This window comes from Chinchilla lanigera, unplaced genomic scaffold, assembly GCF_000276665.1.
Source record: "Chinchilla lanigera isolate Chin_1 unplaced genomic scaffold, ChiLan1.0 scaffold00018, whole genome shotgun sequence".
Classification (NCBI taxonomy): Eukaryota; Metazoa; Chordata; class Mammalia; order Rodentia; family Chinchillidae; genus Chinchilla; species Chinchilla lanigera.
Window position 1 is genome coordinate 1,269,456 of NW_004955419.1, and position 15,542 is coordinate 1,284,997.

Here is a 15,542-nt window from a genome sequence, read left to right on the forward strand (position 1 = left end):
TTTCCTGAGTTCCCTCCAGACACAAGTCCTGGCAGGGGCCACAGCTATGTGTATGTGGGGCGGGAACGGTCCAATGCAGTTTGTTCACTTTGGGCTGGGCTGAAGTTCTGTAAACTTTTGGTGGCAGAAAGCTGTCCGAGATGCCCCAGCCTCTGGGATCTCTGGTGGATAGGTTCTCAAAACATACACCAAGTATGATGGCCTGGCTTTCATTTTTTTTTTTTGTCTTTTTTGAGACAGGGTCTCGCTATGCAGTTCAGGCTGGCCTTGAGATCACTTTGTAGCCCAGGCTGGTCTCAAACTTGTGACGATCCTCCCGTCTCAGCCTCCCGAGTGCTGGGATTATAGGCGTGCGCCACCACGGGCCTGGCTTTCAGAGTACAGGAAAGTGGGACTCGGTGCTTCTGCTCCTGGCTTAGTACCCAGGACGCTGAGCTGCCTAGTTTTGGTGAGCAGCCCATCTCATCTCAGGCAGTGGGCCACTTGGGAGGGCTGTGTCTAAGCTTCAGAAGCAAACCTTCTTCTGTGAGGATTAGCTGACATCATTCTGGCAAGAAGTCAGTGGGCACTTGCTCAGGGGTTCAGCCCAGAGACCAATGTCTCCGTTTTCCTGACTGGACAGAATGCCTCCATTTGCCTGACACAGTATCAGGGAGGGCAGCATGTCTGGCTGGATAGAGGTGCTAAACTAAGACCAAAGGCAAATATGAGAAACACCTTACTGAATGCTTGGGCCTTTCAAGTTCAACCCTTACTGCGTTACCGAGAATTTGCTTTAAGAAGTGGCCAGGAGAGCAATGGGGCAACACAGCCATGGTTATGCTTAGCAACAACCACCATGATGACTAGCGCAGCGGCCATGTACTCAGCGCTTACCATGTGCCAGCCACAGTGCTAAGAGCTTTGCAGGCTCACCTCACTGAGTCCTCGCGGTAACGTGGACAGTTTTTGATTTACAATGCGGAAACTAAGGCACAGTAAGGCTGATTTCTTTGGTGGTTCCTGGTCTCACAGTTAAAGAGCGACAGGGCTGGAGCTGGAAGCCAGGCCTGTGTTGAACGTGAACTGAGTTTCGTCGCAGGGCAAAGCTGGGGGTGCTGAAGCACCATGATGAGCTACCTCACAAAGCAGCAGCGAAGCAAACACTGGACTCTCACTTTGCTCTTCCCAGTTATGCAGCTAGACCCTGAGGGAGAGAGCAGGAAGGGGCGGTGCAAAAGGAAAGCAAGGTGGCCTGTAGCGAGAAAGACCAGGAGAGCCTGGAGGAGTGGGGAGGCATGGGCCCAAGGGGTGGTGGGCAGCAGTGACCTCTTTTCTTGGGGGCTTCTCTGAATGAAGATGATGCTTGTAATCACATTCATAGTTTGCACCTCCTTCCCAGGCCCTGGACCTGTGCACATGGCAGAGCCAAGCTCTCCAGCCTGGCAAAGGGAAGGAGCAGGGACCCACAAAAGATGTTGTGGATTTTCCTTTGGTCCCCTGCTGGCAGCACTTCCTGTGTTTACATGCTTTTAGGACAGAGCTTTCACAGAAAAGACGTTACCCAACTCTGAGTGCCTTCACATCTACATCAAGCAAAGTTCTGGAAAGCTCTGTCTACTCACCCCCGCTGGTCTCCACTTAGGCAGGCCGTCCATTCGCTGCTACGTCGTAGGCACTATAGTCCTGAGTTTGGTGACAGTACAGGAACTGGGAAGTATCCTTACCTCATCTGAAGAGCCATTTTCCACTCTGAATCTTCCAGCCCTTTGGATGGCTCCATCGGCATCACTGGAAATAAGCTAGGTGAAAAAACAGCGCTCAGTTAGGTAGCTGAACCACCACGTACAATGCCCTGTCTGTACAAATCCCTCCTATCAGTACGCCAAACCCGGCAACTTGAGCTGGTGGGCCCAGCCTAGAAGCTAAGAGTTCTTTTCAAGCTCTATCAGCTGAGTCCTCACACAGTTGGCCCCTGGTCTCAGGAGTCGAAGAGTAAGGACCACTTAGCCTGCAAGAGTGAAAAGCAGGAGCATCAAATCTAAACCTGAAGTTTCCAAAGCTGAAAACATTGAAGTGATGCTCCCTGGATAAACAATCTTAATATACATCACATGTGAACAAGTGACAGCTCACAGACAGCAAAACCCAAGGCCAAGTCTCAGGTTCAGCCGCCTTCCCAGGAAAGGCTGAAGGACCATTAGTGGCTGGCAAGGACTCAAGGTCTGCTCACATCAGAACACGCTCTGTGCTTCATTCAGCATAAGGCGTTCCCAAAAGGCCACTGCGACCCTTCTGAGGAAGGACACTGTGTGAGCGCTGGCAAGGTGACACCTGCTGAAGGGGCATCTTCACGGAGCTCCTTGCTAGACCAGGGCTTGGCATGTCAGTCCTGAAGTCACTGACTCAAGAGTTTCTCCTGGATTTCTCAGAAGTGACTTGGGGAAATGACATAGCTTTTTTTTTGGTTTTAATCTTTTAAATCTGTTCCCAATCTGCACCAAAGATCTGGCAACAATTTCCACATCCCAGACTCACTAAACACATCCCCTGGAAGGGTGCTTCTCCCCGCTGGAACTCAGGGCTCCCCCAGGAAATAGAAACCCGATGTCTTAGGAAGGACTGCTATATCATACTCGCCCTGCTGTCTGAGACCCATGAAGGTGTGAAAAGAAAGGGGGACATTTCAGAGAACATCCCTCCACAGATTTCCCCAAAGAAACCATTTGAAAAAGCTCTGCACATTTTTCTCATGACATCAGTAAGCATAAAAATAGAATCTAACATTTATTGAGTGCTGCTTCTCTGTGTGAGCCACACACTCTCCTCCCATAACATGTATGATCTCATTCGGTTCTTGTGATCACAACACAAATAGGTACTGTTATTAATCTCAGGAGTGAGGAAACGACACAGAGAAAGGTACAATCACCGGCTAAGGTCATGAGACCGGCTGCCTGAGGCTGGGAGGGGACCACCGGCAGCCGGACTGTGAAAGCTTATCCTCATTGTAATCAACTTTATAACAGGTCCAGTTTCCATATCACTCTTTAAGCCACAAAGTAATTTCTGAAAACAAATAAAAAGAAGATTTCTATACATGTGGCTGGCTATTGCTAGCAGCTAGTCACATAAAGTCAGCGAGCTGAGGGTAACAGAATTTTGCCTCCTCTAGAGATGTGGCTTTGCCCTCAGCTCCCATGTCCACGTGGCTACGCCCCACTAAAGCCCTGGACACCATGACTCTGGCTGCTCTGGCTGGCGATGCCCCGTGCACGCTGCCACTTGTGTTGTCAGGTAGCGTCCACGCTGCCTGGGACCCCCCTGGGCGAGGTCCTGGAAGGTCTGCACTTAGAACTCTCCTGGACTCCGCCCTGTGCTGACCCGAGTCTGTGGCCTTTGCTCTCATGCATCCTAAGTGAGCTTAACAGCTTTCAGTGAGTTTCATGTGGCCTTCCAGCACATCGCTGGAACAGGGTGGTGTTGGGGCAGCTGGTGTCAGAACTGTGGCCTATTTGCCAACTTTACAGAGGCCAATTCTATTTTCTTTGCTCTTTCTTTTTTTTTTTTTTTTGTGGTACTGGGGATTGAACTCATGACCTTGTGCTCACCAAGCAAGCGCTTATGCCACTGACCTATATCCCCAGCCCCAGAGGCCAATTCTAAAGCACGAGAGCAAGACAAATTTTGGTCCCTGTATGTTACTGCCATTCCCCAGGGGAAGTGCAGAGGAGACAGTGTCAATGTCATCTACTCACTGTCCACTCGAACAGAGGGAAGAGCAAATAGGAGTGTGGTGTGAGGGTGTTACTCATACAGGCTGCTTCAAGGGCTCTGGGAGAAGCCCTCTGCCATCGCAAAGAGACTTAGCAAGAGACGGGTACGACTGCCAGCCAGTTCAGGATGTCTCACGTGGCTGTGTAAAGGGGACGCACGCACGTGTTACCCGAGACAGAGGTTGGCAGGTTGTCCTCACAACAGCTAGTCTCACGAGGACAGCGAGCAGGTGGAGGAGCAGGTGAGGAGCTAGCAGCTGCTCACTCATCTGTTCACACATCAAGCACAAATCAAAAGTCCTCCACTGTACTCCAGACACCGCCAGGAAAGTGCCCTTTTGCTTGGCTGAGATCGGAACACGAAGCATATTGCTTGTCTTACTTAAGACGATCAAGAAGAAAGGAAGAACACTTTTCATGATTAGATGGTTAGAAGGAATTTAGCTCCCCCTGAAATCAGGATCACAAAACCAAAGAAGACGCCTGACTCAGGGCTCGGGCTAAGCTGTTAGACTCTCATCTGTACCGTCTCCCCATCACTGTGTCTCCATCAAAGTCGTGGTCACTGCTCATCTGGATGGCTGTAACGGCCTCCTGACTACTCAGACCCCACAGATGCTCCTTACCGCCTCAGTCCGCACACTGCGGCTGGGTGGTGTTGGCCAACTTAATCCATGTGGCCCGCAATCCCCCTGCAGCACCACCTCTCCCCGCCAGGGGGCGACCCTGTGAAGGGCCCCTCTCTTACCTCCTGCTGCACCCCAGCTCATCCTTCAGATCTCCCCAAGAGCCCTGCTCCAAGGTGCCTTCCCTGCCACTGGAGCGGGGCCCCATGTGAGTCCTCGGGCACTCTGCAGAGTTCCATTTCTTAGGGTGATTTCCGCTGCTTAGTGTGATTACTTGGTTCATGCAGTCTCTCCTCGGGTGCTCCCTCTGCTCCCCGCTAGGTTCCAGCAGGACAGAGTGTGTTTTCTGTTGTCACCACTATGTCCCAGAGCTAAGCACACAGCCTGGCATAGCATACACGTTCGCAAAGCTTCGATCAACAAGAAATATATGACTAGACAAATGCCGAAATTCTACTGAAAGCGATCAAAGGAATACATAAAAATAGGGATGAGCCCTACAGACCCGAGAAGATTCATTACTCATGTGAGAAATGTCAGAGAGATGCTTTCAGGTCCATGGTGGAGGAAAGGCCAAAGCGAGGCGGAATACCCAAAGGAGGCAAGTTGGCTGGGGAGTGAATCAGACCCTGAAGGGCTGAACGAACGCCCCTAAGCTCAGGCTGGCAGGGCCTGCCGAGGTGAGCTGGGGCTTGGGCTGTGCACAGGAAGGAGGTCCTGCTCACCACTCGCTGGTGGGGCTCGTGGCGGGTCCACTCTGTGGCTGGCTCGGGCAGCCGTGGCGTCTGGGGCCTGCTGAAGTCTGGCACGTGGGCTGATGCAACAGGAGACAGTGCCCTAGCGAATTAAGGGTCAAGAAAAACAGTACCGAAGAAAAAAGTCCCTAAAGACCGTAGAGAAGCTGTCTGCCAGGCAGCTGTCCCCACCCGTTTTTTCAGTTACTCCTCAAACCTCCGATCTGGCCAATCCACATCCTTCCCAGTGTTGGAAGGAGGCTGAGTCAGGAATGACCATCTCTCCTAGGACCATATGACCGTCCAGGACCACAAACCAGATGCTTGTGCCCACGATGTAATCTGCTCAGTGCAGAGTCCTAGCTGCCATCGGTTCCACTCGTGCTGCCCCCGGTGACCAAGCTGTACCTGGACACAGGCCGGGCCTTGCTCCCCCTGGGGAGCCATCCGATTCAGTCCTCTCCCCGTGCAGGTGGGCCCAGACCCTGGGGGGCACTCACGCACCTAGGCTCCTCAGCAGAAGTGAGGTGCCTCTGCATTCGCTCTTCCTGCTCCACTGGCTGGAACCCCAGGGACAGAGATGTCCCGGGAACCCATACTGAAGACCAGGGGCTTGTGAGCCTGGACGGGGAGAACAGACCCCTGCCTGTTTACCTACGGGCTGGATGGGAGAGGGCTGTAAACCTGTTATTCTTCACTGTGGGGTGGCACTCTGGGACACCTACAATGTACTCCACGTGTGAGAAAGACCAGTGGCCCCATGGTAAGCTTTTGTTTGATTTGTGTTCTAGGCACGTGCTAGGCAGACGCGCTACCTTAGCCCCAACAAGTTCATAATGCCCAGTGTGGAAACTAACCTAAAATATCAGAGCAAATGTTCCATAAAAAGATCTATTAGCTATAAAAAGCAAAGGAAACTTTAGAAAATCTCTGATTATTGTAATAACTTGACTGATCCTGGATGTATGAAAGTGAACAATCTCTGATCAGGTTTCAAATGAAAAACATGAACTTTTGAATTTTGGAAGGCAGTGACTACAATCAACAAAAAACTAGATACTAGCTGGGTGTGGTGGTACACACCTATCATTCCCCCAATCTGGGAGGCTGAGGCAGGAAAATCCCAATCTCAAAAACTAGCCCGGGCAACTTAGTGATTTAATGAGACTGTGTCTCAAAACAAAAAATTTAAAAAAGGCTGGGGATATCGTTCAGTGTAAAGGCTCTGAGTTCAACCAAAGTACTCAAAATTTTATAAAATTTTAATTATAGTGGGAAATTTCAGTGTGCTTTTCTCAGATCAAGGCAAAAATTAGTACAGATATATAGAAGAGTCAAATAATAAAAATTAATAAGCACAATTTAATAGCCACATATTGAATTTATCAAGGTACAACTCTTTTTTTTTGGCAGTACCAGGGATTGAACCTTGCGCTTGCCAGGCAGGCACTTATGCCACTGAGCTATATCCCCAGCCCCTCAAGGTACAACTCTTGAAAACACTAATTAAACCCTAAAATACTGATTTAACTTTATAGACATGAAAAAGCCTATAAAATTCCACAAAATAACAAAACTCTAAAAAACTCTATGAAATTGTATGGATCATGGTTTAGCATAATGTAACAGAATGAGAAAGTCAGTTGAAAAGGATAAAACAACTGAAAGTCCAAAAAAACACATTTGGAAAAGCTCTTGCCCCGGGTGGGAGCAGTAAAACTGGACACTATTCAGACATCCATGAGAATAAGGAGCATTCGTATCAAAGCATGTGAGGTCACAGATGTCCATTCATAGGAAAACCCATGTTCTTAAATGCCGCAATTCTCACACAGGAGAGGGTGAGGCAGGCAGCCGAGCTTTCTCCACCGGGAGACCCGGAGAACAACCATGGAGCAGGGACAGGAGTCCAGAAGGCTCAGAAAGAGAAGGGCAGAGTGGGAACGACAGGATTGGGAGCCGGACCTGAGAGATCTCAGGCCAGCTCAACTTTACAGAGTTAAGGACAAAGATAAACGTGAGCAGTGAAAACAAAGAACACAGAACTGCAAAAGAGAACGAGGATTTTTAAAATCTTATGCGAATACGATGTAAAGCTATGCAAACATCCTAAAAACTTCAATGAAATGAATGCATGTCTAAGAAAACGTACACAGTGAAAGTTACTTTGAGAAAGAGACCTGAACACGCCCAAAGCTATTCCCAAGACTGAGGAAGCCGACAGAACACTGCCAGCTAAGATAGCACTGACCTACACGGTCTCCTGAGAGGGCAAAGGTCTTGTCCCCTGCACGACGCCCATGCGACAGCTGTCTGCTCTGCAGAGTGGGTCTTTTTTCTGTGTCTTGCTGGAGATCACCAGAAGGGAATTAACATGCATTTAACATGCAATGCCAAGAGGGCAGGGTTTCGACTGGATTTTACTTTATTTGGTCTCACACCAGATTTGATCAGATACTGAAAGATCGGAGAGCAGGAAGGGCTGCACCCTGCAGAGAAAATGAAAAAGCCAGTGGAATGATCCCCTGGCTGCACACCCTAGCCAAGCACTGTGAGTGGTTCCGTTCGAATTCTTGGACTGTCCTATTCTGTGGCAACTGTTTAAATTTACTTTTAAATTAATTAAAATAAAAACGATTCCCGCATGCCTGTAATCCCAGCACACTGGGAGGCTGAGGCAGGAGAACTGCAAGTTAGAGGCCAGCCCGGGCAACTGATTTAGTGAGACTCTGCCTCAAAATGAAAAATTTTAAAAAACCTGGGGATGTAGCTCAGCGTCAAGGCCTTGAGTTCACTCTCTAGTACTGCCCCTCCCATGCCGCCTCAGTCAGGCTAGTCCCACTTCAAGGGCTCAACAACTACATGTTGTTCTTAAGAAATGGAGAATGCAGAAGATCTACCGACAACTAGACATCCCGGGGATCATGCAACTCTGAGACCAGTATTTCTCAGCCTGCTTGCTGTCTCGCTCTCTCTGTCCGTCTCTGTCTCTCTTTTGGTGGTATTGAGGATTGAACCCATGGCCTTTGTGTTGAGCTACATCCCCAGTCCTTTTTATTTTTAAGACAAGGCCTTACTAAATTACTAAATTGCCCACGCTGGGTTCCAATTTGTCATCCTCCTGCTTCAGCCTTCCAGAGTGCTGGGATTATAGGCGTGTGCCATCACATGGGGCTTTGCTGTCTCTCTAGAGGATAATTCTGTGGTTCTGGCTATATGACTAATCTGGTAGAAAAACTAACACCCAAGGCTGTTATTAGGGGTCTGTGTCACTTGGTTAGATACACTGCATGGAGATTCATGTGATCTAATATCCTTAGACTCTTGTCTAAACTCAACAACAATACAACTCAGTCCTATCCCACTGGACAGAGTCAAGCGTATCAGGTGTTTTATTTCAGAAAAAAAAGTAACACCTCATCATTTGTAGAATTTAACAAATTACAAATATAATTTAAAATAAAAACAAAAATATAAGATATTAATTACTGTAAATAAAAGTATCAGTTTCACATTAGAAGCAACCAAGTGAGAACATTTCTTAAATTAGTATGACTATGAACTTTTTCAAAGGCAAAGGTCTCTTTTCACTAGACCTCCTTGGGTTGGTGCTCGTTTCCATTTTAAATCAGTGCCGGGATTCCCATGATTTCTGTTTTGGATGCACTGTGTACTTGGCATTCAAGTATATAAACCACAGGAAAAATATTTTTACCCAGCAGAAGATCTCAAAAGGTTATGTAAAGTATACCTTTAATAAAAATAACATTTCAAGCACAAGATTGTAATCCTAGCACCCTGGGAGGCTGAGGCAGAACTGCAAGTTCAAGCGTAGCCTGGGCAATTTAGCAAGACCCTGTCTCAAGATAAGAAAAAAAGGAAGAAAGAAAGAAAGAAAGAGAGAAAGAAAGAAAGAAAAGGAGGAAGAGACTGAGGCTGTAGCTCTGTGCAAAGACCCTGGGTTCATTTCCAGCGGAGGGGAGAGTAACATTTCATATTTCCCCCCAGATCTCCTTTCTTTAAAATGAGTGGTTCTGAGTGAGGATTTGAGGGACCAGCTGGTCAAGTTCAGATCTCAACTTTACATATAATTAGCTCTGTAATCTTGGGAAGAGCACATAACCTCTCATTGTTACATTTTAGTTTCTTTATCTCTAAAGTGGGGACATGATTATAGCCCTGTCAAGGTTCCTAGACAGAATTCAATAATGCACAACATGTAATGAACCGAGAATAGTACCTGGATTAGATGGGTCTTCAATAAATATTATAACACTTTAACAATATAGTGATTAATATAAGTGCTCTGATTAGTATTAAACCACTAATTAATTAGTGGATGAGTGATTAAAGTGCCTTAATTCTGGATTTAAAGTCTTGGAAGATCTGTTTAAACATTTGTCCATCTGGCAAACATTACTAAGAACCTATTTTTCAGGGTTGTACTAACTGCTGGACTAATAAAGACAAATGCAACATGATCCTTGCCCTAGAGGACAGCAAATCCCAGTGGGAGAGAGACACACACGTATAAACAGATAAATCACAGGCAACCTGGTTAAATGCCATAACAACAGCAGTGAGCAAGGTGCTGGAGGAGGTCCGGGCTGCAGAGCGCCCTGCCTGAGGAGCTGCGGAAGGCTGCGGTGCTGTAATGTGATTTACTCTGGAACTGTAATGCAATTTATTCTGATACAGGACCTTTGAGAAATGATTTCCAACATATGTAGGATTTTTTTTTTAACTACAACATTGGTCAAGAAAGCAGACCTATTTGACCCTGTATATGCAAATCACATACACACACCTCGACACCACATGTGGCTTAGACCGAACTGCTCAGAAGGGAATAAAGTTTAAAGGTTCGTATCAAAGGAAAGGAGGGGCGAGGACATAAATCCGGTCGAAGGAGCCATCCTGTCTCTGGCCGGTGCCGCTCCGAGCTCTCCCGGGCAGCAGGCCAGCCCTGTTTCCGGTCTTCCCGTCCACGTCCAGTGCCTGCAGCGAGGGCCGGAGGAGCCGGGCCCAGGCAGCAGAGGCAGCACTTTCTTCCTCCCTCTGTTCCCTTGCTCCTGCTCTGCCTGTGCCCGGAGAAGGTGTGCGGCTGGAGGGCCGAGCACCATGGCGTGTGAAGGAGCACTGGGGGTTAGAAGATTCTCCTGGCGGGAGAGACACTGGCTGAGGGCGGCCACCGCAGCCTGGCTCTGGGCTCTGGGCTCTGGGGTAGCTTATCATCGGCTTATCATCCCGTGTCTGGCCACTGTGCTCCGCAAGCTCAACCTCTATCAGTCACCTAGCTGGTGGCCTGAGTGCGCACCCTCCTGCCTTCTCAAACCTAGTGATCCTGCTTGGTTCTGTGGCTCTGCCATCCCTTCCCTAGGGCACCAACAGCCGCTCGTCCACGCTGCCAAGGCTCTGTCTGCACAGTGCCCAGGGACGCGCCGCTCTGGCCCTTTTGGTCTGTGCTCCAGCCAGAGCCCCACTGCCACGCCCCACTCCTTCCTTTCATTCCTGTCCCTCGCCTCACACCCCCCACCTTGTCAGTCGCTGGTCACCTCTCCGAAACACCCTCTCGCAGAAGGTCCTTGCCTTTGTGTGCGGGCACTGTAAGGCAGGTCAGGGTGGGCACTGGTACCCGACTCCCATCTCAGACACACCTGGTTCCTTTCCTAGTTCAAACAGCGTCTGAACAGCAGTCCTTGATTCTCTGCTTCCCAGTGAAGAGTCACTGCCAGGGACGACGAGTCAGGGTCTGCAGAATGGCTCATTACCCATCCCCGGCCAAAACATCAGGGTACTTTCCAGTTCGCTATGCACAACGGAGAGAAACTGGGAAACCCCCGCGACCAGCTTTGCTGCCTGGACCAGAGCCAATCTGTGTATCCTGTTCTCCACCACCTCGTTTTGGCTCAGAGACACCGGGTCTGTATGAAAAATAACAATAAAATATTGGGAATCACCCTCTTACTGCATGGACACTGTGTTTTCCTTTCAAGAAAACAAGGGAAAGAGGCAAGAGGGCTCTTTTCCAGCTGGACCCACAGAAGGCGTTGAAGAGGGAAGAAGGGCTCCTGCGCTGACTAACCTTCAGAAAAAGAAGAGTCTTGCAGAGCTGAAGATCAAGCACCTGAGAGAGAATCTGCCCAAAAGATTCCTGCAAAGGTCAGGAGGAAGCTTACCCGTCACGCTGAACACGAGCATGAGGAGGGCAGGAAGACGGCCAGGACGGCGTGAAAGGCGGGCACCCCTGTGAGTGTGCAGAATTCAAGTTAGCATCTGTCACTAGGGCCGGAGGTATCTGTGTGGGAGCCCGAAGGCCTCAAAGGTGTCACAGCTTCGTTGCCCTTGGCAGGTGCTCAGGGGCACTTTTCTTAAGCTCAGCAAGGCTTCAGCTAATATTCTGAAGTCGGGGAGCTATGTGTTGCATGGGGTACCCAAAGCTGAAGTCAGTCAACAAACTCATCTACAAGCGTGCTTAGGGAAAAGTCAGTCACGAGCGAAGTTCCTGGGCAGACGGCACTCCAGCTGCTTGGTCTCTTGGTAAACACTGCATCATCTGCACGGAGGATGTGGGTCACGAGGTCTGCACTGCTGCACAGCAACTCCTCGTGGCTCTTCAGACTCTCCTAAGAGGTGGAGCAAAGAAAAAGATCCCCTATTCCGTATAAGGCGGGATGCTGGCTACGGGGAAGCCCAGTCAGCGCTTGTCAGAAGGATGCACGAAGGTGTCCACTGCAGTGTTTCTGTACTTTAATCAGTTAATAAACAGTGTCTGCCTGCAAATTAAAAAGAAAAGAAGTGCCGGAGGGAAAGAGACCGGGTCTTAGAAAATGCAGTTTTCACAAGCAAAGGGCCACAGGCAGGGACAGAGACAGGACAAGTCCCAGTAGCGCAGCGTCCCGGAGAGGACAATCTTTTTTTTTCTTTTTTTTTGCCTTTTTTGAGACAGGGCCTCACTATGCAGTTCAGGCTGGCCTTGAGCTCACTTTGTAGCCCGGGCTGATCTCAAACTCGCAACAATCCTCCTGCCTCAGCCTCCCGAGTGCTGGGATGACAGGCGTGCGCCCCCACGCCCGGCCCGGAGAGAACAATCTTGCCAGCTGCCAGCCAGCACTGAGGCTAGTGGGTTACCTCTTCACAATCTCCACCTTGGTTTCTGCTCCGGACAGCTGGCATCTTCTCAGGCTCGTGGAAAGAGCTAAGTAAACATTTCTTTAGTGCTCCTCTTCCAACCAGACTGTAATTCTGGAGCCTCTGGCTTGGACCAGCAAAGAGCCAGGCTGGGAGAAAATCCTATCTCACTCCAGCAGAGCCGCACAAGATAAACACCAATTACACACTGGAAATCAATCGGGAAGCCGCACAATCCCTGGTCAGGCAGCTGTTTAACTCAGAGAAGCTACAGTCCCAGAAGACAACGACAGCTGAGGGCCAGTTACGCATCCTGAATGTTGAAAAATCAAGGGCAGAATAGCTCTTTGCTTTTGTTTGAAGATTTTGTAAAATGCGGAGGGGGGGGGGAACACCTTCTGACAAGGGAGCTGTGAAATAATGCTACAGAGATCCTGAAAATTAAACAAGGAAGCAAACATTTAACGCTTCTTTACTATGAAGCTAAAGCAGTTGCTGTTCCCAGGGAGACAGAAGATACAACCTCTTTGCAATAGTATATAAAGCTTATGTACATGGGTGAGCTAAAAGATGTCCCCCAAATGCAAATGCAAGATGGAAATCTTTATTGAAAGAGGGAAACAAATGTTAATTTTAGAAAACCAAAATAGCAAAGTTGGGTACAGTATTTGTATTGTTATGGTTTGTGTCTGGATGTCCCCCCAAAGCCTCATGCAGTCGTGGGGCGTGCTTTTAGAGTTTATGATTGATCCATGATCCAATGCTGGGATTGTGGGTGTGTGTGCTACACCCGCCCCTGCTCAGGGGCGGGTAGTTTGCATACAATATAAGGGAGTGAAAGAAGCTTACTCTCTCTCTCTCTCTCTGCCACTCCTCCATTTTGCTCTTGCTGCTTTTTGCTATCTTCCGGCACCATGAATGGTTGCCCTGTGCCATGTGCCACTCTGCTTTGGAGCCAGCCAAGTATGGACTGAAACTGCCACAAACAGTGAGCTAAATAAACCTTTCCTTCCTTAATTTTGGGCATTGGGCATTTTGTCTAAGCAACACGAAAAAAGTAACTGAGACATATATGTATAATTCTAGCTATGCAATAGGCCAAGGCAGGATGATCATGAGTTGAGGGAAAGGCTGGGCAATATAGTGAGACCCTGACTCTTATTAAGAAAAGAAAAAGAAAACCAAAAGTCACTATCTTCATCATTTTAGATGCTGAAAATAGAAGGAAAAGGAACAAAATGAAATGAAAATAAGAAAAAAGAAAAGACAGTCATGGAGGATTGAGAAAAAGGTTTTATTGTTTCAAAAGGAAAAAATGAACAATAATCAAAGATATGGTAGAAGAAAATCCCTGACTAAACATTTGGGCCTAAGAGTCATAGAGATATAATGTTTCTAGCAAAATTAATTATAAGAGAAATGTGTAGAAAAATTATGGGAAATTTTTTCAATAAAAGAAAAAGAAACCAAAATTTGAGAAAAATTCAGGCAGGAAAAGCTACCAAGAAAAAAAATAAATCAGAATGGTCTCAGACTCTTCTTCAGAAGTCTCTAAAATGCAGAAAGTAACTGTATGGGGTTGAACAGAATTCTCTCCAAGTTTTGGTCTTCCTAAAACCTCAGACTATGACCTTATTTGCAAATGGAGTCTTTGCAGAAGTAATTTGTTAAGATGGAAATGGATAAAAAAGATGTAGTCTTTTTATACAATGGAGTACTACTCAGCCATAAAGAAGGATAAACTGGAGACTTTTATAGGTAAATGGATATATCTTGAGACCATACGTAGAAGAGAAATGAACCAGATGCACATATGCAAACAGTATTGTCTCCCTAGTATGAGAAGATGAAAGAGTAAATAAGATTCAAAATGTACAAAAGATATTGTAATATGGGAAGAAACTGTTCAAAAGGAAAGAGAAACTGGGATGAGGGAAAGGAGAAAAGAGGGACGGGAAGAGCAAAAAAAAAAAGAAAAAATATATATACACACAAGATAGGACAGTTATACTACTAATTTCTCTTAGTTCATTGAAAAGAAAGGCTTGTGCTAATATTGCTTGGACAATTAAATGCTTATATCTTGTACTCTGAGTAACTAATTTAAAGATAGCAATACATAATGTATTAACCATTGGTACTTTCCTTTTATCTTGTTTTAAAAGTTTTTTTTCTATTTACTTATTTGTCTATTTTCTCTTTAAAATAGAAAAACATCAAAAAAAAAAAAAAAAAAAGATGAAGTTCTCCTGGGTCCGATAGGTCCTAAACCCAATGGGGGTTTATAAGGGAAGACAGTGTCTTTATAAGGGAAGAAGAGAAGGGGATTCAGACTCAGGCGTGCAGGCGAGGAAGCTGTGTGTTGGCACAGGCAGAGACTGGAGTCACCAGCTACAGGCCAAGGGTGTCAAGGACAGCCGGCAAGCCCGAGGCTGGGAGAGGCAGGGCAAGGTTCTCCCTCGCGACTCCCGGTGAGCATAGCCTGGCTATGCCTTCTTCTCCATTTCTAGCCTCCAGCACCATGAGGGAATCCATTTCTGTTTTCCTCATCCCACCCAGTTTGTGGAAATCTATTACCGCTGGTTTAGAAAACTAATACGGGAATAGGTAAAAATTTGTGAAGTTTTAAGAGGAAAAGGTGGTGACTCAGAAATTTCAAAACTAGCCAAGTCATTCTTATGGAGGCTGTAAGATATGACGATATGTAATGGTTAAGGAAGACACCCCTACGTACTGCCTGAAAATGTTACCTGAAGTGGCAGGACAAGGGCGCCTACAAACCATTGCCAATTACTGTTCTTCCGGGGATCACAACCAATGCAGTTAGACACAAGTAAGAAGTAAGAGATTTGCATAGGAAAATTTGTTTGTTAAAAGTATCTTTGCCTGTAAAAGATTACACTTTGTTTTTAAGTGAAAATACAATAAAATATATAGGCCCATTCTGTATATACACTTAAGTACTAATGACACATATACTAATCTTAATGGCGATTATTGGTAGATGGTAGGATTAAAGATGAATTTAATTTTCCTCTCTGTGCTTTTCAGTATACTTCAAATTTAATGAGAATGTATTCTTTTTATAGTCACAAAAGTATATTAAGGTGTATCAGCATCATGCACACACACAAAGGAATGAGAAGTAATAAAATTTAAGAAGAGAAAAAATAATGCATCAGACATAAATTCATCTATCAGAGTTTTGGCAAAACTGCTCTTCTAGTGAATACACGGACACCCAGCAGTGAGCTTAGTTTTGCTGGGGATACCATGAAAAAAGAATCATGATCCTG

At 46.9% G+C, this 15,542-nt stretch overlaps 1 protein-coding gene across 1 annotated transcript in view; it reads right to left on the bottom strand.

Annotated features, from left to right (window-relative positions):
* Nucleotides 1-15,542, bottom strand: part of Garnl3 (GTPase activating Rap/RanGAP domain-like 3) — a gene marked incomplete at its 5' end in the record, with an annotated part of 142,495 nt that overhangs the window by 79,397 nt on the left and 47,556 nt on the right. The window contains 1 exon segment of the mRNA XM_005382431.2: nt 1,707-1,781. Within this exon segment, the coding sequence (XP_005382488.2) occupies nt 1,707-1,781 (75 nt within the window).